The 26,904-nt window shown below is 28.9% G+C and overlaps 1 protein-coding gene and 1 long non-coding RNA gene across 8 annotated transcripts; one reads left to right on the top strand and one right to left on the bottom strand.

Moving 5' to 3' along the window:
- Positions 1–3,976: 3,976 nt before the first annotated feature.
- On the bottom strand, positions 3,977–26,904 carry LOC141526687 (uncharacterized). 7 transcript variants are annotated; one of them, XR_012479069.1, is made up of 4 exons: positions 26,568–26,904; positions 26,355–26,489; positions 10,839–11,013; positions 3,977–4,673 (listed from the first exon to the last, which is right to left on the bottom strand). XR_012479069.1 is itself a non-coding variant. In XM_074241754.1 (2 exons), exons 1-2 carry the CDS (start codon positions 8,666–8,668, stop codon positions 4,182–4,184), a joined length of 498 nt encoding a protein of 165 aa, XP_074097855.1. In that variant the 5' UTR covers positions 8,669–8,810; the 3' UTR covers positions 3,977–4,181. The 7 variants fall into 7 exon arrangements, 1 of the variants encoding a protein (XP_074097855.1); XR_012479070.1 differs by lacking the exon at positions 26,568–26,904 and adding an exon at positions 11,825–11,886 and having other exon boundaries at positions 26,355–26,369; XR_012479068.1 differs by having other exon boundaries at positions 26,355–26,862.
- LOC141526688 (uncharacterized) lies at positions 23,841–25,371 on the top strand. Its single transcript, XR_012479074.1, has 2 exons — positions 23,841–24,704; positions 25,106–25,371. It is a non-coding gene; the product is annotated as an uncharacterized LOC141526688 (long non-coding RNA).

Genomic DNA, 26,904 nt, shown 5'->3' on the forward strand with positions numbered 1-26,904 from the left:
TTTTAACGTGGCATTAGATATGAAAAATAAGCTAAAATAAAAAAAAAATGTATCTAATTTCGAAAATTAAAAATAATTCAAATAATTTTTTAGTATATTTATAATTGAATCCCACATAAAAAATTGTTTATTTGCAATTTTTTTAATTTTATGTTAATCGATTTCTGTATTTTATTTTTTGCAAATATCAGGCAGTGAAATAATTAAGATATATTTAGCGACTGGACCTTTTCAAAATACGGTAACTGAAAATTCTCAGATTTTTTCTAATTAAATTTCTTCGATAAGAAAAAAATTTAATACTCTAGGTTTATGAAAAATTCAATTTGTCAATAGAAAATAGATCAACTAAAAAATTTAAAGTGAAAAAATTGTTACACTCATCAAGACCATTCATTTGAGTACCCACATCAATTTTTCATAAATTTATATATATTACATATATGTATATATGAAAAATATATCAACAATGCATGTGGGTACTCAAATGAAAGCTCTTGATGAGTGTAACATCGGGATGAGCTTATATCTTTACAAACTTAAAAAATTAAAAAATGACCTTGTATCTTATGAAATATTGACATTTTTGAAGATATAAGCTCATTTTGATGTTACTCTCATTAAGAGCTTTCATTTGAGTACCCACATCGATTTTTCATATATTTTATATATTTATATATATTATATATATGTGTATATAAAAAATATATCAACAATGCATGTAGGTACTCAAATGAAAGCTCTTGATGAGTGTAACATCAGAATGAGCTTATATCTTTAAAAACGTCTATATTTAAGAAAGTACAGTGCAATTTTGAATATCTTTTGAACTATTGACGTTTTTAAAGATATGAGCCCACTTTGACATTACACTCATCGAGACCTTGTCATTTGAGTACACACATCAATTTTTCATATATTTTATATATTTATATATATGAATATATATGAAAAATATGTGAAAATGCATGTGAGTACTCAAATGAAAGGCAAATTAAGTTTTCAAAGTAATAAGAAATCTAACAATACTGTAAAAAATGAGGTTTTAAAATTTTGCAGTTATTTTATTTTCAAATAAGACAACCATAAGAGCTTGTTAATTTTAATTCCATCTGAACAAATCTCAAAATGTTTGATATTACTTATTATTTTTAATCTGAGGCAAAGAAATTTTTGTAACAGCAAGTTTCAATTGTTCAGTAATAAACTCGACATATTTTTCTATTTTGGGCTTAGCTACTTGCAATGCAGGTATTATTGCCCATTTTATAATACGAAAGATAACAATAGAAATAATTGATAATATAGGTGATGTTATTTTACTTAATGTGAATGATAATGCTTGTGAAGTTAAAATATTACAAAGCAAATGAGTAAAGCTGATGATCAACTCAGTAAAAATCGTAACAAATTGCTCTGTAGTTGGATTACGAATCACTGCAAAAACTAACTTCCGTGCTGATGTTAATATTACTTCCCATATTTTCAAAGGAAGTTGATGGAGCTCCAGTTTTTTTAACGAAATTTCCAGTTCTTCCGATGGTTGAAAATATTCGGCTTGGAAACTCGTCTCTGTATACAAATAGTGCATAAAATCCGAAAAATAATATAATTCGGTGAGACCATCATGTTCATCCATAGTTAATGAATTGTAGTCCTATAAAACAGAAATTAATCGCTGTATTAATAGTACATCTGAATTTCGGATATTTTTGAAATTTTAAATTGCATTTTACATTACGTCGAAATTAATTGATTCGCTTGGGAGGTATCAAGAATGTAATTTTTGTAAAAAAGTTTGATTTCTTTATCGGTTGATTTTTCAGATTTTTTAATTTGATTTTACGGGCTCGGTAACATGATGTTTAGGAAACAATCAATATAAACTTGTAATTTTGGCGGTTCATTCCAAACCGTATACCAGCCACAGCCATGAAAAATTGTAAATCAGTTAATTCATTATTTCAAGGGTACCTAATGGTTCAATTACAAAAAGAGTACGCTCTGTTAGACAAACTGATGTGTTGAGTTAGCCGTATGCTCAAACCGCAACATTTAATAAGTAAAAAAAATTTTTAGTCATAAGGGCGTATCCTATTTTTTCAGTTTATTATCAATTATATGTCAGAGAAAAAAAAAAATCGTATTTTCTCATTTTTGAATTATTTATATTTTTAATGATAAATTTTGGAATTATTAAAATTATAAGAAACTTAAGAGTACATCAAAAATGAATTCAAAATTTTTCTTTTTACTTAAATAAATATTTTTTTAGATAAATTAAGTTGTGATGTGATATTTTTCATCACCCGTAACATTTATTATTTATGACTTTAAAAAAAATTTTTCTTAAAACCATAAGGGCGTATATTAAAAAAAATTTTGTTTTCGTTTTCTTCATAGATTTTCATGTTTTTACTATTTTTATATTGATTGGAGCAAAAAAAATTTTTTTTATACGTCCTTTTGGTTCTGCAATGCCATAAGGGATACGCCCTTATGGTTTTAGTAACGCGATATACATCACCATCACTATCTATACTACACAAAAATTAAATGATTCTTAATGTGAATTAAAATAAAATACAAATGCCAACAACGCATTTCAAGATGGTAAAATTCTATATTAAAACTCAAGAATTGATTGAAATTAAGGTTTTTATCATTTTTATGCATTTAGGTATTATTTATTAAACTTACCATAATCTCCAAATTTTTCTTTTCTTCTCTTTGGATAAATATATTTCACGATAAATTATTAGTGAAACTAATTGCGAGAAAATTTTTCTTCTATATCAGCCTGTGTAATTCCGTAAGTTTAGCGAGACTGCAATAATTCCGAATGGATCTCTATTCTCGCTGCCACTACCTGCGTTCAATAAGTATACACTTTTTACAAAGTATTATATGCTATCGCCATATTATCCGGGGAAGTCCAGAATAACATTATAAATGTACATATATTTCAAGTTTGATTTTCTGAAACACTATTTGGTACGCTTGGGAGATTCGTGGCTTAATTTCTGACCACCTGGTTTCCTAAAAATGGATTTCTCACTGTTAAATAGTTTAAATAAGTCATTTTTATCGTTAGGTAATAGAAAGGTCGGGATGGAGAAATTAAATTTTTTTTTTTAATCATAACCAGAGTGCTTTTGTAATAATTAATTATAAAATGTATTTACTTGACCACATGTTTTTTTTAACAACTGCTTCCGCGTTCTACCCAAATAAAAGTTGATGGAGTGGTAAAAAGCAGATAATGTCAACAAAAAAAAAATTAATTGTTTTAACAACTATAAAGGGATCTACTTGTCAAAAAACTTTACGATGAAATTACTGAAATATTTATTGAAGCTTATAGAACTTTTAATGGACAAGCAAAAATTTTTAAAGTTATTAATCCGATGATTTCCTTATGATTACTCGAAAACTGTCCTGATGTTTAAAAATTGGTTAGATGAAAAAAGTAAAAAAATTTTTCTAATTTTACGATCCTAATACGATCATTGGTTGCTGAGGTATTAATAATCAAAGACAAAATAATCTCTTTCCATTCAAACACCGATATCTCAGCGAGAAATGCTCGTATCGAGGTCTTCAAAAAAATAAATTAAAGCTAAATAAACAAGTTATCCGGTCCACCTAGAGGTTGAGTCAAAAATTTTTTCCAAGTCCGTAAGCTGAAAAAAAAAATCAAAAAAGTTTCGAAAATTTTTTTCTCGGTGGTTTTTTTAAGATTACTTGAAAAAAATTTTTACAAAAATTTTTGGAACTCAGATTCAAAAACTAGTTACTGAGAGTTACAATTTATTTTTTTATAATTTGTTGTACGATTTTTCTAATAGTTACAGCCTGTTGACAATCCCCTAAAAATTTTAATTTTTTTCTTGCTCCCTTAATTTTTGTGAGAAGTGTGACTTAAAATTTTAGACGTATTTATACAAAGGAATTCAAACAAAAAAAAAAGTCAAAATTTTCGTAAATCTTCTATATTAAAGGGTTACATTGAAAAAACATACAAATATTTATTAATTTTATATCATTTTTACAGTAATATTGCTTTTACATGTGTGATATAAAATTATATTTAACTGTACTATATTTTTTTAAAACATGATTCTAAATAACTGTGATGATAAAAAAATGATATTATATGTATTACCAAATAACAGTTAATTTTAAATTCTAGGCTTAAAAAATTTACTTAATTCTTTAAGAACAAACTTTGCGTACTCTTCAACTTTTGGCTTAATATAATTCAAGAGTGGTATCATCGCCCAAGTTACAAAATGATAAATACATACAATAATCGTTGATAGGACTGGTGATGCCACTTTACTAAGCAAAAATAATGCAGCTCGTAGAAAAAATTTCTTCAAAAGATATTCAACCAGACAAATAATTACAGTAACAATAAGTGAAATCAATTCATCAAGATTTTCTACACATTGGAATTCAGCTACCAACTTCATAGCTGCATTTAATATTGCCATCCAAATTTTCCGAGGAATCTTGAAAAACTCCATTTTTTCGAATGTTCTTCGTAATTCCTCGGGTGCACGAAAATGATCCTTGCGAAATCCCGTTGTCTTTTTTAAATATATGAAAAAATCTATTAAATAATCAATGATGCGGGGTCCTTCACGATAAACAAGATCTGATGATTGTTCCTATTAAAATAAATCATATATTAATTCTCTAGATACTATTAAAATACACTTCAGAAAATCTACTTATTTTGTCATTTAACTCTCTTTTAACATATAATTTTTAATCCAAAATATAAAGGATCCATTGTGATAATTTATTCACTAAAAATTTAATAAAGCTCTAATAATTTTTCAAGTCATTTAAATCATATTATAATTTATATATTTATAAATTAGAATTATATAAGATTGTTGAAACTAATATACTATTTCGAACATCAATTATCAATAATAAATTACATCAAAAAAGCAGATATCTGACTATTATTTAATTATATTCAGCACTGAAAAATAAATTTGCTATCATAATTTAAACTAAGACGTCTAGGTAAACCGTCAGCTGGTAAAAACCGTCCTCTGCTGCTTGAAACTGAATCAGCCTCAATAGCTAGGTCTATCTTAAAATCCAAGCCTGCAAGAGACACTGATCCACCAATCCTATTCAAACCTGATCTAACCAAAGCTCAGCAAAATCACTTAAAGTCATTGCGTTCCCAGCTGGACTTACTTAACAAAAGCGGCGTTACTAATAAAACTATCAAGTACATAAATGGTGTTCCAAAGATTGTTACTCACAACTTTCGCGAAATCCCTAGGAAAGGTCAAGACAGAATACCTACAATTATTCTACCAAAACACCAGAGGCTTGAGAACCAAACTGAGCAGCTTCCTCGCCGCCTCAGCAACTAGCCTTCATGACATAATTTGCGTCACGGAATCTTGGCTTCATCCTACTATCTTCGACGGTGAAGTTATTGATAATTCCTTCTCACTCTTCAGGAGAGACAGATCTAACATCAACACTGGTCTTGAACGTGGTGGGGGCGTCTTCATCGCAGCTAAATGTACACTTCAGGTAAACCAAATTTATTCAATCAATAATAACCTAGAACAAGTATTTATCAATTTAAAAGGAAATAGACTCAATTTAATTATTGGATGTATTTACATTCCACCGCAATCTACGATCGACGTCTACTTCAAACATATTGAATCCATTTCATTTCTCAAGAGCAAATATAAGGACGCCTACATGATAATCCTTGGGGACTACAATTTGCCTTCGAGTTCACCATCCTCTGTTTGTATCAGACATATTTTCGAATCATTTGCTTTCTTTGAATGCCGCCAACAAAACTTTACAACAAACTCAAACAATAACATTCTTGACCTCTGTTTTAGTAACCGCCAGCTTTCAGTTGAAAGGGCACTTGCACTAACAACTGAAGACAAATACCACCCAGCACTTTGTATTTCTATTGATTTCAAATCAGCACTTCAACCCCAGAGTACTCCTACTTTTATGTTCAACAGGACCGACTATACTGAACTTAACAAATTCTTCATAAACACTGACTGGACTGAGCTGTACATCATCGACAACATTGATGACAAAGTGGACTGGTTTAATAAAACCCTCTTCCAAGGATTCACACTCCATGTTCCAGTGTTTATGAAGAAAACGAGCGACTTCCCGCGCTGGTTCTCCAGCGAATTAATTCGACTAGTTAAGCTGAAGAAAAACGCTCACAGCCGATACAAACAAGATAGGACATCGTCTAATTACAAATGCTTCAGTAATCTCCGCTCAATTTGTAAAAACTGGGAACATCTTGCTATAAAAACTATGTGGCCAAGACTGAAACTCATATACATCATAACACTAAGAAATTCTGGGATTTTATAAGAAGCAAAAAGCGTAATAGTTCAGACATTCCTTCAATGATGACCTCAAACAACACCTCAGCAAACTCTGGACCAGATATCTGTAGCCTCTTTGCCTCTTTTTTCAAGAACACCTACGTACCTAGCACACCCGCATCCTACTCAGCACAGCATATACCAAACACCAATGATCAATATACTCTCAAAGCCACTTATGATGACGTCTTTAAACACCTTACATCCTTGGACGCTAAAAAGGTCCTGGACCAGATGGCATTCCGAATCAAATATTAAAAAACTGTGCCGTCAGTCTCTGCGACCCAATTACACACATTTTCGATAAATCACTTGAACAGGGTATTTTCCCAACAGCCTGGAAAAACTCATACGTTACTCCAATTCATAAAAATGGTAGCAAATCAGATGTCTCCAATTACAGACCAGTCTGCATACTTTCGGCACTATCCAAACTATTCGAGAAAGTGATCCTCACTCAGGTTACATCTTACATCAAGAACAAAATTACACCCAAGTAGCATGGTTTCATCGGTGGTAAATCTACGGTCACTAACCTGTTCTGCTATACTAACTACATTCTTAATGCCCTTGATAACGGAGTCTGCGTTCATTCTGTCTACACAGACTTCAGCAAGGCATTTGACAGGGTGGACCACTTGATTTTACTGGATAAGCTAGAAAAACATGGCTTCACCGGCAGTACTTTAAACTGGTTCTGTTCCTATCTAAAAGACCGTTGTCTCCAAGTCAGAATCGGAGATCATACATCTGAAGTATACCAAGCTACCTCCGGTGTCCCACAGGGCTCACACCTAGGGCCTATCTTATTCAACATCTTTATTAATGATATCGGCGACAGCCTGCGCTCGGACTTTTTACTATACGCAGATGATCTAAAGATATACAGAATCGTTACAGGAGTACTTGACATCGCCATCCTCCAAAACGACATTGATTGCCTACATACTTGGTGCCTCTTAAACAAGCTGTACCTTAATCCTAACAAATGCTATGCTATTTCCTACTCTCGCTCACAGTCTTCAATACCCACCGATTATCTGCTCGATGGACATAGAATTCAGGAATGCACAGAGATCAAAGACTTATGCATATTTATTGATAACAGACTCACTTTCTCCAACCATATTGACCGCATAACGATTCAAGCCTATAAAATGCTCGGTCTCATAAGCAGAATGGGCCGTGACTTCAACAACCCTCTCACACTTGTTCGCCTTTTTCTTACACTGGTATCCCCCATATTGGAATATGGCTCCATTATTTGGTCACCGAATACAACACAACAATCCAATAAAATCGAAAAATTCTACATAAGTTCAGCAAGACGCTGGCCTTTGCAATATCCAAATCAGGTTCTCCTATCTCAGCTCTTGATGCCAAAATGCAATATAATCTATCCAGCTACGAAAAGCGTAGACAACTTGCTGACGGTATATTCTTTTTCAAGATTTTCACTGGCCTAATCGATGCCTCTGATGTATCTAGCTGCTTTGAGTTCATCAACAACAGCAAACAGAACCTAAGACACAACCGCTTATTAAAGACATCTTGTTCTAATAAAAATTATATTATGGATGGTCCTCGTAATAGAATCGCAAATATGGTCAACAAGTTTCATTCAGATGTAGACTTCTTCAACGGAAATTTACAACAGTTTATTTCCAGACTTAATTGCCTATTGTAATAACTAAATGTCTCTACTCCTGATCTTTAACTTAAATTTTTATTTCCAATTTTCTTTTTTTCTCTTTTATAATTTTCTCTTTTCACTTTAAAACATTAATGTATAATGCCGATTGGCGTATAATGTATATAAATAAATAAATAAAATAAATAAATAATAAAAGTCAGAAATACTCAGCGATTTATCATGACACCAAAATGATATTGTTAATGCAACGAAATGTTAATTATTATGGTAAGTAATGTGAATTTTTCATGAAACAAATAATGTTATTTAGTAAGAAATTTAATATCTGCTTGATCCCAAAAATCAGTCCTCAAAATATCGTGTCTCCCTTTTGTTTTCAAGAGATAAAATTTTTACATCGAAGTTGATTATAGTGAAATATTGAAGATAAAAGGCTTTCTTGAATTCTGATTTTTTTTCTCCCATCTTGTGAAACAAACTCTCAGATAATTTTATTCATCATTTTTTTCAGCAAATTCTTGTACGTGACTGATTTTTAAGTTAATTGGAAAAAATCAGATTTCCCTGATTCAGAAAGATGATTTGAAATGATTACCTCCATGTTAATTGTATATCTATATAGTGTTAAAATCCGATGCTTTTAAATCATTTCAAATTAGATTTCTTAATCAGGGTTATTTTCACTTCGTTAGGATTCATCATAGGATACCGTAATAAACACACACTTAATTTCATTTTAAAATGAAATGCTATCCAAGACTGTTGACCAAAAACATTATAAATTTATCAGTCACCTTGAGTTATTTAACAGTGTAATAACTGACTCATGACTCGTTTATAACATATAAAAACTAATAAAAAATTTACTTTGAATATTTTTAATCTTAAAAGGAAATATTAAATTTTCTAACATTATTTGTAGTCATGATAAGTTTTCATTATTTACCATCATAAGTGCCATATCGATGCGTTAACCAATATCATTTTGTTAGCATTATTAGTAGATTTCATAGAAATCTAACTATTGCATTTGTCCTCATGACGCAACATTCGAAAAATTTTGCTATATTCTGACTCAGTTCGTCAAGCTGATTCAGAAAATACCATTAGTTCAAAAGTTTATATATGTATGTATTTATATATATATATCTTATATATATATGCCTTTATATATATATGTATGTATATATATATATATATATATATATATATATATATATATATATATATATATATATATATAGGAGACTTTCTATAGATATAGTCACTCATCACGATATCCCTGGAACTACAAGACCTAGAGACTTGAAATTTGGCAGGAATATTCATTTTGCCGAGTAGAGGTCAGCTAAGAACGGATTTCACAAAATTCCACCCACAAGGGGGGTTGCGGGGGCGTTAACAATGAAAAATTTCCGTTTTTAAACTATAACTTCTATCGACTCCAAATTTGGTAGGCATCTTCTATAAGAGATGTAGAAATAATCTATAAACGAATTTTACGATATCTCACCTCACAGAGGGTTGCGGGGGTAGGTATTAACAATCAAAATTTTTAATTTATAAGCTATAACTCTTACAGACTCCAAATTTTGTAGGAATTTTCTGTAAGTGATGAAAAATAATTTATGAACGAATTTTACGATATTCTAGCCCAAAGAGGATTACGGGGGCGTTAATAATGAAAAATTCCCGTTTTTAAGCTATAGCTTCTATCGACTCTAAATTTGGTAGGAATCTTCTGTAAGAGATATAGAAAAGTCTATGGGCAAATTTTACGATAGCTCATGTCATAGGGGTTTGCGAAGGTGGGTGTTAACATTAAAAATTTTTGATTTCCAAGTTATAGCTCCTATAGACTCCATATTCTCATTTCAAATTTTTTTCTTCGAGTCAATTATTATTCATTTTTGAAAAAGCCACGCAAACATTATAATGATTGCACATTGAAAGTTACAATGAATATTAGCTGGAATAATTACATGGATAAAAGGTATATGCTAATTCGATGAAATTTAGAATTTGTGAAAGTCAAAACAATACTCTAATTAACTTTCAAGTTTAAATCTAAAAATACAATTTTACAAAATGCCCAGCGAAGCGGGCGGGTAACAGCTAGTGTCTATATATAATTTTTTTTAGCGTTGTTGCTGATAATTCTATATATTTATATTATATTGAATTTTATATAATTATATACAATTATTCATAATCACAAAAATCATGATATATAATTTTATATAACTTGTATATATTTTTATCTGGGTAGTACTAAAAAAATTGTGGAAATAGTTTTTACAAATTCTACATTGGGAAAGATTTTTCTCTAAATTCTTTAAGAAAATCTTGAAAATGATCAATTATCTGCCAATTTCAACATCACAATAGTTATAAGTCTTTATGTATGTTAGCAGACGTCTGAAAATTTTTGATTTTTTTTATTAATTAAATTACAACTAAAAAGATATTTCTAAAAAATGTCACTCATAGTTTTTCAAGTTTTTTACAGGTGAAATTTTTTTTTTAAATTATTTAATTGAAATTTTTTCGATCAAAAATTTCTAAAAATTTTGAAATGTCGGCTAACTTCATTTTCATCTTTATGTATACATAACTGTTAATTGTAGATATAAATATTAAAAATATTTACTTTGTAAACAGATTATCACCCATACTTAATTAGTAGGCAAATCAAAATAAACTTTTACTAAAATTAGAATCATTGTAAATGTAAGACACTAACATAAAAATAAAATTTCTGTTATACTTACCATTGTTGTCAAATTGTTACTTTTTATTTTTCGAAATGCGAAATAACCCCGATTTAATTACAATCAAACTGATATCAGCGTGCATAAATGAATAAAGTGGAACTTGTACGTATTTACTTCAAGTTAAGTATACTCAATAATACTCCATGTCATCTACCCAGCAACATACTGCAATCTAAAACCGAAATGAAATATTAACTATGGAAACTATACACTTTTCATACGGTGAACAGGTGAACGTTTTATTTCTTTTAATAATTCAGTGTTTATAAGAATTTGACTTAATTCGGGGAAGTCCATCGAAATATAATCGATATAATCAACATTTAGGTTAACATCATCTGATAAAAACATGATACAGAAATCTTTCGAAATTTGAGAGAATTATTGAATTTATTTTTGTTTACAAAACGATTATAAAAAAAATATTTTCAATAAATTTGCACTTTTAATTTTTTTTTTGATTTCTTGATGTGCAATGTTTTTATTAAAAATTTTTCATAATAATTTAGCAAAAAAATCTAAAAATTGATAAATTTCTGTTAATTTCAGAATTATGATAAAAACTACTTGTTTATATTCGCCTGTGAATTTGTAACATTTTGTCATCTTGTTTGATCAATAAATTTAATATTAATATATATGGAAGTAATGAATTAGATTTTTCAAACGTTATCTGACGAAAAATTCCAATATATTTATCGATGTCAGCGAACTTCCTTAGTGAGAACTATTATGTTGTATACATAATAGTAAGACATATATTAGCATATTATTGCGTATTATTTTGTTTTTGTATTTTTTGTCTTTCACGGAATAAAATTCTATAAATAAAATCACAAAGGTTAAAATATTAATCTTACGATATGTGGAAAAAAAACTTATTTTTTTTATTTAAAATAAAAACTTTTTATAGGGAATTGAAAAAATTCCTATTATTTGCAATTTTAATATAGAGAGAAGTTTTGTATACTAGTATACTCAACTAAAAAAGTAATCAAGACAGTCTGGCAAAAAATGTTGTGCGAATATTCTGTAAGATGTCTCACTGTGAAGGAAAAATAAAAAAATTTTATGTAATATTGCAAGAAACAGCAAATTATTATTTACACCAGAAAAGAGTTTTCCCGGGAAAAAATGATTTTGCCTAATTATATATGGTTATATATAATATAACTTATATATAATTAGACCTGAAAATTGGCCAGGTCTAATTATATATAATCATATACAAGTTATATATAATCATATATGAGTTATATATAATCATATATAAGTTATATATAATTTTATGTACTCATATATAACTACATGTAACAACATTAAATTATATATCATTACCCCTAATTAAATATGTGGTTATTTTTAGGGATATAATATTTGATTTCGGCGTACCTAATCCTGTAACAAAAAAAAAAATCATCACATATGATTTTGCAGCTATAACTCCGACGCGGTCACCCATCCAATTACTAACCACGCGCAATGCTGCTTAACTTTGATGATCCCAGTGCGTCTCGAAATTCCCGGCTGCTATGCTGTCGTCTTTTAAGTATTGATGATTCTATGAAGTATATAACGTATCAAATCAATTTATCAGAAATATAATATAAAAATTAATTTTATATTAAATTTTGATACTCTTGATTCGCTTATTTCACTGAACCTAATTATAACAACATATTTATTCCAATAATCATTTTATTATTAAACAGTAGCAGGGCAAACCAAGACATCCTATAGGAAGTGCAATAAATTTTTCATTTTATAACTATTTAAGCGTATTGTAAAACATCATTTTGCACTTTAAGTGATATCTAAAAAAATGTTTGCTTAGGTCTGACTATGCATGAACCTATATATAATTATATATTAACTTATATATAATTTAATAATACATGATAATCTATAAAAGGGTAATTATGTTAGCCAAGTTTGATCACATCTAATTATATATGGACCCGTATATAATCAGATCTGATTACATACAGATTCATATTAGTCAAGTATGAGTAGGTATAATCATATATAAGTCTACATATGGTTATATATAATTACTAATTATTAATTAGATATAACTATATATGATTAGGCAAAATCATTTTCTTCGGGAATATAATCAGATTTAATTCAACAAAGTATACTCTATTAAAATACTAATAAATATATCATGTAAAATTTAGGAAATATTATACATAATCTATTATAAGTGTATTACTTCAATATATATAAGCAAAATGTATTATTAATTTAGTATTGTTTTATAAATAATAGTAATGAAATATAAAATAAAATAAAACTTAGCTCTTTATCTGCAATTATTAATAAAAAAATTCAGATCTTATACTTATCTTAAAATTACTAAAGAACATAAAATCAATAATCATTGATAAATTTATAATTTACGTTTGATTAGATATAATTATGTACATAGCTTTACGTTTGATTATATATATATATATATATATATGGTCCTATATAAATTAGATCTGATCAGATCTAATTATATATAGATTTATATATAATCATATATAGCCCTAGATAACTCAGGTCTAATCAGATCTAATTATATATAATCATGTATGGACCTAGATAACTCAGGTCTAATCAGATCTAATTATATATAGACTTATATATAATCATATATAGACCTATATAAGTCAGATCTAATCAGATCTAATCATATATAGACTTATATAAAACATACATATAATACATTAGTCCATATATGATTATATATATTTTATATAAAAATTTATATATAATAATATATAATTATATATATTTAATATATAATCATATATATATATATATATATATATATATATATGGTTAGGCAAATTCATTTTTTCCCGGGTTGTATAATCGGTTTATTAAAATTAGAAAAAAATAACGATCGAATAAAATGGTTTGTATAGAAAATCAAATACTTTTTTTTCTAAATTATCTGATTATGGAGACTATACACTCCATAGGTGAATAGTCTCCGCACATATAATCTGATATTTTCATAAGTGTAAAAATATTTTGCGAACCAACTGATGGTAACTAGACGTTGAATTGGCGCGATCAGCCTTTTGATGATCATAAATAATACTGAAGTTAGCGGTCAGCCGTCAATTTTAAAACTTTTTTTAACAAATCAATTACAACTAGAATTTAAATTTGCGCGCGCCTTGACTGTAGGGTTTGCATATATTTTCATGCTTATGATATATTCAACCAATCACATCACAAATAAATTGGTTTCACATACATTTCATCTCAATTATATTTAGGAGGATGTTTCGCCTATTATTACAATAGAAATTTTTAACAGTGTAATATTAATACGATAATGCCTTGTACATTTAAAATCGATTTATTAAGTTTACTAATCTTTGTATGCATATACTTCAAAAGTTAGCTTATTATACATTTATAACAATATAATGGTAAAATTGCAAGACGAAAAAACACCGCTTATAAAAATTTTTCGGACTTTTCTCTGAAAAACTCTAAATAAGACTTATCTTAAGTTCTAAAAGACTTCTTTACTGAGTTTTTGAGAGAAAAGTCTGAAGAATTTTCACCAGGGACTAAAATAAAATGCCAGATTTTATAAAAAAAATCAAACTTTCGTATTCTAAACTTACAATATTAACGATAAAATTAGAAAATGTTATTGTAATTTTTAATATTATTACACATTTGCGAAAATTTAGTAAATAAAATAAGATTTTTAGTTACAACCGTCTTATGTATTTTTTTTTTTATTAGTTTTAGTTGTCTTTTGTATTTTCCATAGCCAAGTTCATAAAATTACATGTCGCCCACTTATCATTATTACCAATTACAATTTATGAAAATAGAAAAATGTTTTAATAAATTTGTTACCAGACATAGTATTAAAAAAGTATAATCATCATCACGGAAAATTGTTTCCAAAACATTTTAGGAAATAACTGTTTTTTTTTTTTTAAATGTGTCTTCCAAATCAAAACTATTTGGTTATTTTTTTGGCTTTTGTTTCGGTATGTATATTTTAAAATTATGTACTCATTTATAACTCATATTTATATACTTGTATCGCCTTAGTTAATCATAGTAATTGTCCTTTGCGGAAAGCTATTTATAATCTTATCTCTAAGACCCAGTTATTGGCCATATGGTTGTTGGGTTGTTTATTAAGAAAATAAATAAATAAATTAATCATGGATTTAACGACAGGAAAAATCATAAAATCATCAAATAAACTTGTCTTCATCTAACCAATTTCCGATTTTTCAAGTGCACGCACTTCAAGTAAACTTTTATTGATGTCAAGTGGAAGACGTATGTAAGAAAACTCAACAGATGAAGAGAGTGTTTGTCCACTTGAAGAGAAAAAAATTCTTTCTATAAAAAAAAAACATTAACTTGATATTATTCTTACATTATATTATGTAACTAATATAATTGATTAAGAAGATGCAATCACTCTTGGGATCAAACTGAGTCCCTTGGATAATTAAGCTAGACTTTTTCTTCGTTTTTTATAGCGTTCATATTTTTTAATTAATTAATTAATTTATTAATATAAATATACGAAGCATATGGAGCATTCCATGCCAAATCACCGAGGTTTCTGACCGATCCCCTTCGATTTGGCTGAAAATTTTTTATCATTTTCTACCCTACCAAAAACATTTTTCTGAATTTTTTCAGATTTTTTTACCCAACCCAAAAAAAGTTACGAATTTTTGAAAAAAAAAACGCTCTTTTTTTTCAAATTGCTATAACTTTGACACAAATCGACCTTTTGGCACTTTTTTTTTTAATTTCATTTTTAATTGTAATTTTCAGAAAAAATAAAAAAATTTTAAAAAGTCAGGAGATATGAAATATTTTCGTTTTTTCAATAAAACCGTCATTTTTTCGAAGTTCGGAACCTTCGATTTTGAAAATTTTGATTTTTAAGATTTTTTAGGGCTGTTTGAATCCAAAAAAAGAAAAATTTTTAATATGTCGCCATTTTGTTTAAATTCAAATTTTCAAAATCCCCTTCATGGGACAATAACCACATACATGCAGATTACAACGCACTTTGGTTGTTTTAGAGTAATCTTAGAGTGTTTTAGAGTGATCTTCAATGTATGCTTTATGAAAAAAAAAAAAAAACAAAACCAATCCCCAAATTCCTTTATTATCCCAGTCAAAAAAATTCCCGAAAATCATCTATTATTTCGATCCTCACAGTGGCTATCTCCCTTAATAGTGCGTATTCATTAACAAATTTTATCTAAAAATGAACATCAATCAGGTTTTCGGAAGCATCATAGTACACAAGTAGCCCTGCTTCGTCTGACTGATGATGTTCGCAAAGCCATTGACAGAGACAAATTAACCTATCTCATTCTATTTGATTTTTCAAAAGCTTTTGACTACGTCAAACCAGAAGTGCTATTCGTAACAATGTACCAAATAGGTTTCTTGACTGAGGTCATTCTTTGGTTTTTATCATATCTCACAGGTCGATCGCAAGCAGTTCTAAACTATGATTGTTCTACATCTGATGCCATAAATACTACTTCAGGTGTCCCTCAAGGATCTATTCTGGGCCCCATTCTTTTCCTCATTATGATAAATGGAGTGTCGAAACGTCTGAAATTTTATAAATATGGTCTCTTTGCTGACGATAAATCTGCATATTACCACTTCAATCTTTCCCAATTAGACGATGCAGCGCATAAAATCAATATTGATGCTCAAGCAGTAGCTGATTGGGCTAGGGAAGTGGGTCTTGAACTCAACCTTGGGAAAACTAAAGTTATGATTCTAGGGAGTAGCAGGAAATTGAAACTACTTAAAAATTGTGATCTTCCTTAAATAATTGTAGATGGCAATGTTATCCCGTATGTTAGTTCAACCAAACATTTGGGTGTTCACTTATCAGCAAATCTTTCCTGGGATCTTCATGTCTCACATGTCTCTCGAAAAGTCTATTGTACTCTAAATAGCCTCAAATATAGGAAGAATGTACTATCTACCTCAACCCGGAAATTGCTGGTCGTAGCAATGGTTATTCCAATCATTGACTACTGCTCTCTGGTCTTGATAGATATATCCAAAAGACTAGATTACAAATTACAGCGTCTGATAAATAATGGTATAAGATTCATTTTCAATCTGAAACGCAATGAGCATATAACATCTTATAGACGCTCGTTACAATGGCTCACAGTCAAATCGAAGCGGTACTACTTCTTGGCTTGTTTTTGTACAAACTTTTTATCTCTGGTGAACCTAGATTCCTCAGAAGCATGTTTGTCGAAGAATCACCAGATATTAGACGTTCTGATAGAGTGGCTGCCAAACAAAACAATATCACATTTAAAATTCCCAATTTCTCAACTACTGTCTACGAACATTCATTTCTGATCTCATCGATACGCCTCTGGAGAGAATTACCACCTGATGTCATAAATGCACTTAGCATTGATACTTTCAAGACAAATGCTTACAAATTCTTCCATGACCTTGAGCTTAAAGAGAACTTGATTCCCGGCTTCACTGATGACAATTCAAATCATTAAAATATATATTTCTTTTGATTGGAAAAAACTGATTATATTTTCCTAAATTTTCGGATTGTTTTTAAATTTTTGTTAGTAAAATCTCAATATTGTTATAATACCTATTTAGAGACGTTTATACTCTTACGTGTACTTTGTATTCTTATATTTTTATATTTTTGCCATTCGGCCATTGCCTTGGTATACAAATTAAATAAATAATAAAAATTAAAACTTTAATTGGTTTTGTGTAAAAACTAGCCATGTTTATGACATTCCTTTACAGAAAGAAAAAAAGTCTTGAGTCAAGCGTAAATTTTCTTAAATCAAGAAAATCTTAAGGAAGACTAAAAATTTCTTGAACGAAGTTAAATTTTTTTAAGCCAAGAAAATTTCTTCTTGCTCCAAAATAACTTCGGTTTTCCTTATAATTTTCTTGGTTCAAGAAATGTTTTTTTTCTGTGTATAAGATTTGTTATTTATACATTCAAATTTTTCGATTCAGTTGGCAGTTGATTAAAATATTTGATCGTAATGTAATAAGGGTTATTGCAGTATTTTAATTTATTAATTTTAAGCATTTTTATTTTTTTATGTCTAGATCTTCTTTCATAGTTTCTAAATAAAATATTTATTTATTTCCATTGTAAAACCCAACAGCTGAAATCTATTAACAGGGTCACATATACAGTTAACAATATAATTAATAAGATAGCATAAGGTGATACAAATAATATTGCAATCCATAATAAAATTTCAGTGGGCATTTGAATCATCAGATCTAATTATCATGACGTAATAAGATTAGTATGTACGTAATAGAACTAGCGTTTGTTAAGTAAATATATTTTTTACATTAATTGAACTATTGTTGATTTAAATTTGACATTTAATCATATTTACTTACATAAATACATACATATGAAGAAAAAAAATGGATGACATTTAGCGAAAAATTACAATCTATTTAGATCTAATCCGAGAGCTTGACACAATAAACTATTAACGATCATAATTAATTCAGGTCAAAACCATTCCGATGATACAAAATTAAACAATAAAAATTTTATCACATAAGTATATCTGTAATAAAAGTTTCCTTATCTTCTTCATCATACAGATAGTCGATGTAAATAACAGGAAAAATTAGCAAAAAAATTTGTGTTTGAAAAATTAAGTTAGACTGATGCTAATCACCGTATTAAGTTGTTTAAACTTATCCATGGACATTGTTCCTAATTACATTTTAACTAGGACAGCAAAAATGATTGTTTATGTTATGTTGTCTTTATTCATCTATAAACGAATCAAAAGATAAATTAATTAACTATTAAACACTTATTTATTGATATTTTCTTTGAATATTCGTTTGTTGGTATTAGGCAATTATTTTGGATCAAATTAAAAATAATTTTTCAATAAGAAATTTAGTGCTTTTTACGAATCGCAAATAGCAACTCTATACCTATTTTAGTCATACAAAATCGAACAATGAACATGATTAAGTTATTCTACAAATATAATAATAATTTAAAATAAAAATTTTTTTCTAAATGGTGATAATTCGATTGTAAAGTAGAATTATGAAAAATTACACAAAAGTCAAGAATAGATAGTGCTGTCACCCGGAGTAATTAACAAACATTTGTTCGATACTAATAAAAAAATGTCGAATCAATTCGACAACTTTTTTGGTTTCTGAAAATTGATCTCACTTCATTTTATGTTTCTTATTTGGCTAGAACTAAAGAATTTTTTTGTTAGCCCAATTAGATTATAACTTGCTTAAAAAAATCTATTCGACGACGAAGAAAAAAAGACCATTCGGCAGCCGAAATGATAATAGATTTTCAGAATGATGATATTAAAATTTCAAAGAACCGTTAGAACTGTAAAAATAATTTTCAGTTTGACAATCTGAATCGAAAAATAGTAAAAGTTTTAAAAACTCTGATATGAGAACAAATGCAATAGTTAGATTTCTATTAAATTTGTACTAAAAAGAATAATATATACTAAACTTTAATCCTCGACAAAAAAGCAATCTAGAAAAAGAAAATCACTTCAAAGAAATGAAACAAAAAAGTTTTATCAGGTAATTTATGAATTATACATTTTTTTATTTGTTGAAATAGAAAAATTCTTAAACCAAGAAGTTCTTCTTGGTTCACGCTAATTTGACTTGATTCAAAAATTTTTTCGTCTTGATTCAAGATAACGAAACTCTTCCAAATTTTTTTCTTGGTTCAAGAATTTTTTTTTTTAATCAAGTTAATTTTTTTTTCTGTGTATATATATATAAATGTAATGATAGGTAAAATAGACAAAATCCAACACAAGCTCTGCATATACATTGTATACCGTCTACTTTGAAGGAATAATGATGATATTTACAGTCAGTACAGGATAAATAATCTACAGAATCGTAGACAGTGTGCTGACTTAATCCACTTTTACCAAACAATCAATGGATATATCGATTCCCCTGAAATCTTGGAACAGTTTAGTTTCATCTGCTCAAGACCGAATCTGAGATTCCGAAGGCTGCTGTATTCAATAAAAATAACAAAAAAACTACGTACGTTATGGACCAATAAACAGGATTGCGAATCTAGTTAATTGTCATTGTACTTAGTTAGATTACTTCGGTGGTTCACATTCCTCCTTTACATTTAATGTAAAGAATTTGTTACTAATCCATCATTTTGTACAATAATTTCTTTATATTTTTATAAGTTCATGCATAAAAATGATGCTATCTAATCATTTAATCTTATAATAAAAACATTATATGTATATAGCCGACCGGCGTTTATTCTATTCCAAATAAATAAATAAACAAAGTTATACTTCACATAAATACTGCCAATACGTACATATTAAATTATGAAATTGACATAATACTCAAATGGATGGCATACTGTTTTTAAATATTTTAGAATAATCGTTTTTACCAGCTCACTATTTTATTGTTCTTCGAGATTTATAAGAAAATCGAACTTTCGTCTTAAAAGATTCTAAATCAAGAGAATTAGAAATTTCAGGAGGCAAATCTTATCAAAACCTTATAGCTGATATGACAAACGGATGCTCGTAGGTTGTAGTGACAAAATTTGGTTTCTTGAAAGTGGTGTTATTTTTGATCGCTGTTCTGTGCGATCGTCTGATGGTAGGGTCTTCATCGATAAATAGACCACGGAAAAATTTTGGTTCACCTGTTGACCAGCAATTTAAAAAATAAGCAGGCTAAAAAGTATAGTCTTCGTGACTTTACATTTAACCAATTTAATGACCATCGATATGGTGTAATTCGTTCATCATGCCTCAAATTATGAATAAATCGAATGGCATTGTTTACAAGTCGCTGAAGTTTGCAATCGAGTTCTTTCGATTAGTTTAGAAACACTACTGAGCATTTGCAAGAAATATATTGCAATTGTAGTAAAAAAGATTTGTGAAGTATGACATTGAAAAATTGGGTTATCGATATCGTTGACGAGTATTTAAAAAAAAAAAACAGTTTTTTTTTTAACTTCCCGCTAAGAAAAATTGAAAATTCGAAATGTTATTAGTTTTTCCCCCGATTGTCGTAAATCGAGTTTTCATCAGATCTCGACGTTTTAAGGTAATAGGAAGCTCCCCTGACTATTCCCGCGATGGTGTTCGTGCGGCTGTGTGTGTGTGTGTGTGTGTGTAAAACTCTTATAACTTTTGAATGGCTTGACCGATCGGATCGAAATAGGTGGCGATCCAAAGAGTATCATTGCAATTAAATTTCTTGAAAATTTGAATCGATTCAGTTAGCTAAATTTTGAGAAATCTCAAAAATAAAATCTTCAAAAAGTCGTTTTTTTGGAATAACTTCTAAACAGCTTGACCGATTGATTCTAAAAACTAATCCGCTTTTACGTTTAAAAATCCACGTCGATTACTACCAGTCCCGTCAAAATCGGTTGATTCGATCGAGAGTTATCAAAAACGAAAAATTTCGAAAAAAGTGTTTTTTTCACCTAACTTCGATATTTCTTTTTGGATCGTTTTTGATGAAATAAAATAATTATTAGAGCCCAATAAACTACGTTGATCGCCGCCAAAAACGTAGAAATCGGTTGATTGGTTCGAGAGATATTCTCGATAAAATATTGTTTTTTTAACATAACTCCGACATGTTTTGGAATAACTTTTAAACGGCTGCACTGATCGATTTCAAAAACTAATCAGCTATTAGCATGAAAAAATTACGTCGATCGCCGTCAAGCCGGTCAAAATTGGTCAATTCGTTCAAGAAATATCATGAACAAAAAAAAACCAAAAAAAGTGTTTTTTTGGAATTACTCAAAATTTCCTAATTTTATCAATTCAAACTTGAAGATTCATCATGAAACTAAAAAAATTGCGTCAAATTCTACCAACGGCGTGAAAATTGGTTGATTTTCTTGAAAAGTTAGTGCGGTTTGAAAATTTAAATAATATTGTTCTATGATACTTCTATCAGACTTTTAAGCTCGAAGAGCTCAAAAACAACATTAGTGCAGTTTTATGCACCTAGGCATGGAATTAGCGGGAAGTTGCACGGATGGCCTTTAGAGTCTACTGTATTCCTAATTTTTTTTTAATATTTTACAACATATTGCTTTAATTCATTCGAAAACTTAACAATTTTTTAACTCCATAATTAAATTGGATTTATCTACATTAGTTTTACGGCAGAGATATTTTGATACTCTAATTTAAAAAGAAAAGGCCATACATTTGTAGATCTGTAATTTTAAAACTAAAATTTTTAGTTATTTGAAGTATCATCACTTCAATTACTTAGTACTTTATTAATGGAATTAAAAAAAGTAATGTTTTTTTATCAATAAAAGACAATCTTTTACAAATATTACTGTTTCATTCATTCTTATAGTAGTTTTTTTTCTCTGCAGTTAAAAAAAAAAAAAAAACTTTAAAGTTAATGGAATCTATTTTATCTTTTAATTTTTATGAATAGTATATAATTTTTTTCTGTCATAGAGCATAACATATACGGCATAACTGGATCGGTATTTAATCATTATCTTCTGGTTACATATAACTATTATCACATAGGATTACTTTCACTTTTATTTGACGAGATTATTTATAAGTATAGTAGTAAATTAGAGGAGGTGAAAAACTTGAAAGATTAACATCTCTAAAAAAATAATACACAGAAATTAATGTTGAGATTACTGAAAATACATTACTTGACGAAGTTTCAGTTACTGAAAAAAGTTCAATAAAAATTTTAATATATTTTCCAGAAAAAAAAAAAGTGTTACACAATGAAGTTCTTCCTATCTTGATAGTGATACAAGACACTTGAAATTTTGGCATAAATTTAAAAACTTGAGAATATACCAAAAGATTTTTGAAAAATACTACACAGAAAAAAAAAATTTCTTGAACCGAGAAAATTATAAGGAAGACTGAAGTTATTTTGGAGCAAGAAGAAATTTTTTTGGCTAAAAAAAAATTTAACTTCATTAAAAAAATTTTAACTTCATTCAAGAAATTTTCAGTCTTCCTTAAGATTTTCTTGATTTAAGAAAATTTTCCCTTGACGCAAGACTTTTTTTCATTCTGTGTACAATATTATAACGTCAAAAAGTTTCTATTTTTAGTTATTTTCCAATATCTAGGAAGATGTTATTATATAACTTAAGTAATTATCAATAATTAGATTGCGTAAATAAAGAAACCGTGATGAAGTAAAGGTCAATTTTCATTTTCATAGAAAGAACTCAGGACTTATAGACTTATCTATTATTCATGATAAAACTTTTATATTACCGTCTTTCATAAGAAAATACTCGCTAATAACAACAAATAAGATAAGCGAATTCGACTAATCTCATATACCGATAAAATAAAATGTAATGAGGGACAAAAGGAGGGTACAAAAGTACATTTATAAGCCAATATAACTACATCAATGCTAAAAGAACAGTATGAAACTTTTCTTATTTTCAAACATAAAAGACTTCCGCAACAATGCGAGCATCCTTACTTTGATTAAAATAATATGAGGATTAAAAATAGCTAAGATATTACTAATGAAAACTAGTCTCTTTCTAATTCAAGACATTGTGGGAAAATCTATTTGATTCAAGGAAAATAATCTTTTCAAAAAAATTATTTTAAAGATAATCGGTCGTCTAGCTTTAAAAATTTTTTCATCTTTAATCTCGTCTTATTGCATTAAACAACAATTTCGTTTTTTCCTTATAAAAATGGTTTTTTTTTTATGAAGAGAATATTTTTTTTGATTGAAGTAGGTTTTATTTTAGACGGTCTCAGCTATTACCGGTTCATGAATTTCTCATAAACAGAGAAAAATTTATGAACAAATGCTCTACTACACGGAAAGAACAAGATGACACTGGATATCATCTCAGATTATAAGAGTGAAAAAAAATTTCAGATAGTAGCTAGTATACTCCAGATTACAACGAGTATAATCTAGATTATAATGAATATAACTCAGATTAAAATGAGTACAATCTAGATTATAATGAGTATAATTCAGATAACAATGAGTATAATCTAGATTATAATGATGTTTAATTATCAGCTAAATTCATAAGTTATAATTTTTTAACCAATTTACTCAAATTGAATATTTTCTAAAATATTCTTTTGCCTTCAAAATAAATGTAAAGTTAAAAACATCTTTATTTTCTCCTATGAGTTTTGGATGCCTGCATGCGGGTCGCTAGACTCAAGTACCTACTTTTATGACTCTCTGGCCGTTGAGGTCGTATAAATGCAACCTCTTGTTCTCTTCGTAACCCGAACGCTCATCTGGTTCACATTCGAATATTTTCCGTTGCGACTTTCCCTTTTTTTTATATATGTAATATTTTTGTCAACGTACTTTTCTTAATAATATTTCTCGGAACTATCCCACCAATAAAATGAAAATAAAATGAATAAATGATAATAAAATGAAAAGAGTCTCCGTACTCTTGTGTACACAATATACGTCCAAAAGCGTCAGTCCGAAATGATCTTTCCTAGCGACAGCTACGTCAATTCCCACCAAGCTCGCAATCCGAAAGTCAACCATAGCAACTCTTAATCAATCAATAAAAGGTTCACACACCAGTTTCCTTTATCGTTCAAATCGTCAAGTCGTTTTGTGTAAGTTCAAACGTGCCAATAACATTCTCGATCTGCAAGCTGACCAAAAGAGATACAATTGTCCATCCATACAACCCGACTAGCAGCCAACGAGCCCACCAGCTTCCAGAAATATCATCCGGCTCTCATCAATCTTTCATCAAGGAGCAGTTTCACTAAACGTAATTTGGTATAGTATTTTTATTGCATAAAAATACTAAAAGGTACGCACTCAATTCATTTATTCATTATTCTGAAATGCACGCTATCTCTTTCAAAACCATTGTTTATCTGTAAGTTTATCGTTCCGGCTCTCGAACATCCTGAACCGCTTACGGAACAATGTATTCAATCATCTATGCACGAGTTATCTGGAAGGTTTTCGTTCAGCAGCCCTCGCTCTGACTGAACCGCCTCTGGAAAGTCCACCTAAACACTACCTGGCCTTTTGAGTTCCTCTGCCTTACAACCAGAGGAACCTCGAGAACTGCTAACTTACTTCTTTCTATATCATACAGTCCACTCGATTCTTATCTCTACTCTTCAAGATAATTCATGCAAATCAATTACAATGTGAGATTCGATTCCTAGGAAATTATTGAACGAGCATATTAACCCAGTCCAGACCAGAGATCGAGTCAGATACCTCCGAGGAAGAGCTGAACCTCCCTTCATCAGACCTACCAGCCGACGTACCTAACTGAGTCATCAACATCCTCAATTCCGAACGAGTTTCCAGTCAACTACACGTCAGATCCTGCGGTTATCAGAGCCAGACATTTTTTCTACGATTGTTATAATTTAAAGAAATTTTGTAAAAGCCCATCCATAATAAACCGGAGCTTAAACAAAACAAATGAGTATAATCCAGATATCACTCAGTATAATCTGAAATTTTTTTAGCTACTATCGAAACATTTTTTTTGCCAAAGAGAGAAGATAGGACCGCTTCTTATTGCATGAATGTTAAAAAAATGAATAAATATTGAGTAATCATATTTTTTAGCATTGAAAATTGCAATAAACAGTATCTACAAGATGAAAATAGTAAAAATAATGTTAATAGATAAATACAAAGTTTATTGAGACAAATGCAAAAATCATAAGATAAATAAACACATCTATTTGTCCTGTCTATTTGAAACATTATTATTTATAAGTTGCAAAATATCACGTGAATTAGACTTTCTGTTTACTGTGCGACCGTGACTCTGAGTCCCTACTCCGATACTCCTCTCAAACATATTTATCTCACAAGCGCGACTACTATGCCGTGGAAGTGGAACACTAAGAATGATGCATTTAATTAAAAGATAAATTAGATTAAAGTGCTCACGAACAATTCCATGCTTCCAAAGACATAAGCAACCTAAGAAGACAATTAAAGTCAAACTATGTGAGAAATAATTTTTCATAATAAAATAGTTTTCTAGTAAAATGCGTATGGACGGCAATTTTTGCGTTTATTTGCAATTTTTCAACTTTAAATATACTGCAAAGTTGGTAATTGTTGTAATACGAAAATTAAAAAAAATAATGATCACCACGTAATTAAATTTCGGCTTAATACAATGTTGCGCTTCGTGATGAAAACTGGAAAAATTATAGTTTCAAATGTAATTATTACAGATTTGATAAGAATTACATTGTAAAATGTAATATTTACATTGAAAGCTCTGAATAATAAATCAAAAAATTGAATTTAAAAAAATGTTAATTCAAACTGTAATTTCTCTAGTTTTAATTACGACAAAACCGATTTTACATTTTGTACTGTAATTTTTCAAGTTTTCTTTTTTCTGTATACATAGAAGAAAATGATTTTTGAATTATGACTTACGACTCATTTCTATTGGCAACTATACGACGTCTACAGCCACATCGAAATAATCGAAAAAGCGATAGATGGTTTTAGCTTGGGTAATATATTTTACTAGTTTGTGTATTCTGAAAATAATTTTCATCTCTTTGATAACTAAAAAAATTTTTTTGATTAACAATTGACAGTATTTATTGTAATACACAGACATTGGTAATAAAAATTTTTAATTACAGTAAGCTAATCGTGAAAATATAGAATACTGAATTTTTTATTATGTAAATAAACTTCGAAAATACTAGATAATAATATTTGACAGAAAGTTTCGTTTACTGAGAATCAATAACCAGATTATATTATCCGGAGGCACTGTCGTGCCTCAAGCCAAGTACACGTTCAACAGCACACATGAAATGTGTGTGAACGTGTAGGCGCGAGGCTACAGTGCCTTTATTCTCGAGTCAGATGTCAACATAACCTCACTTTATTTTCAACTTGATTTATTTTATTACTATATACATGTCAACACTTGTCACGCGCTTTAAATAGTTTAATTATTAGTTCTTTTTAT

This window comes from Cotesia typhae, unplaced genomic scaffold (genome assembly GCF_013202065.1).
Source record: "Cotesia typhae breed Kobodo isofemale line unplaced genomic scaffold, CoteBio_Ctyphae contig_36, whole genome shotgun sequence".
Classification (NCBI taxonomy): Eukaryota; Metazoa; Arthropoda; class Insecta; order Hymenoptera; family Braconidae; genus Cotesia; species Cotesia typhae.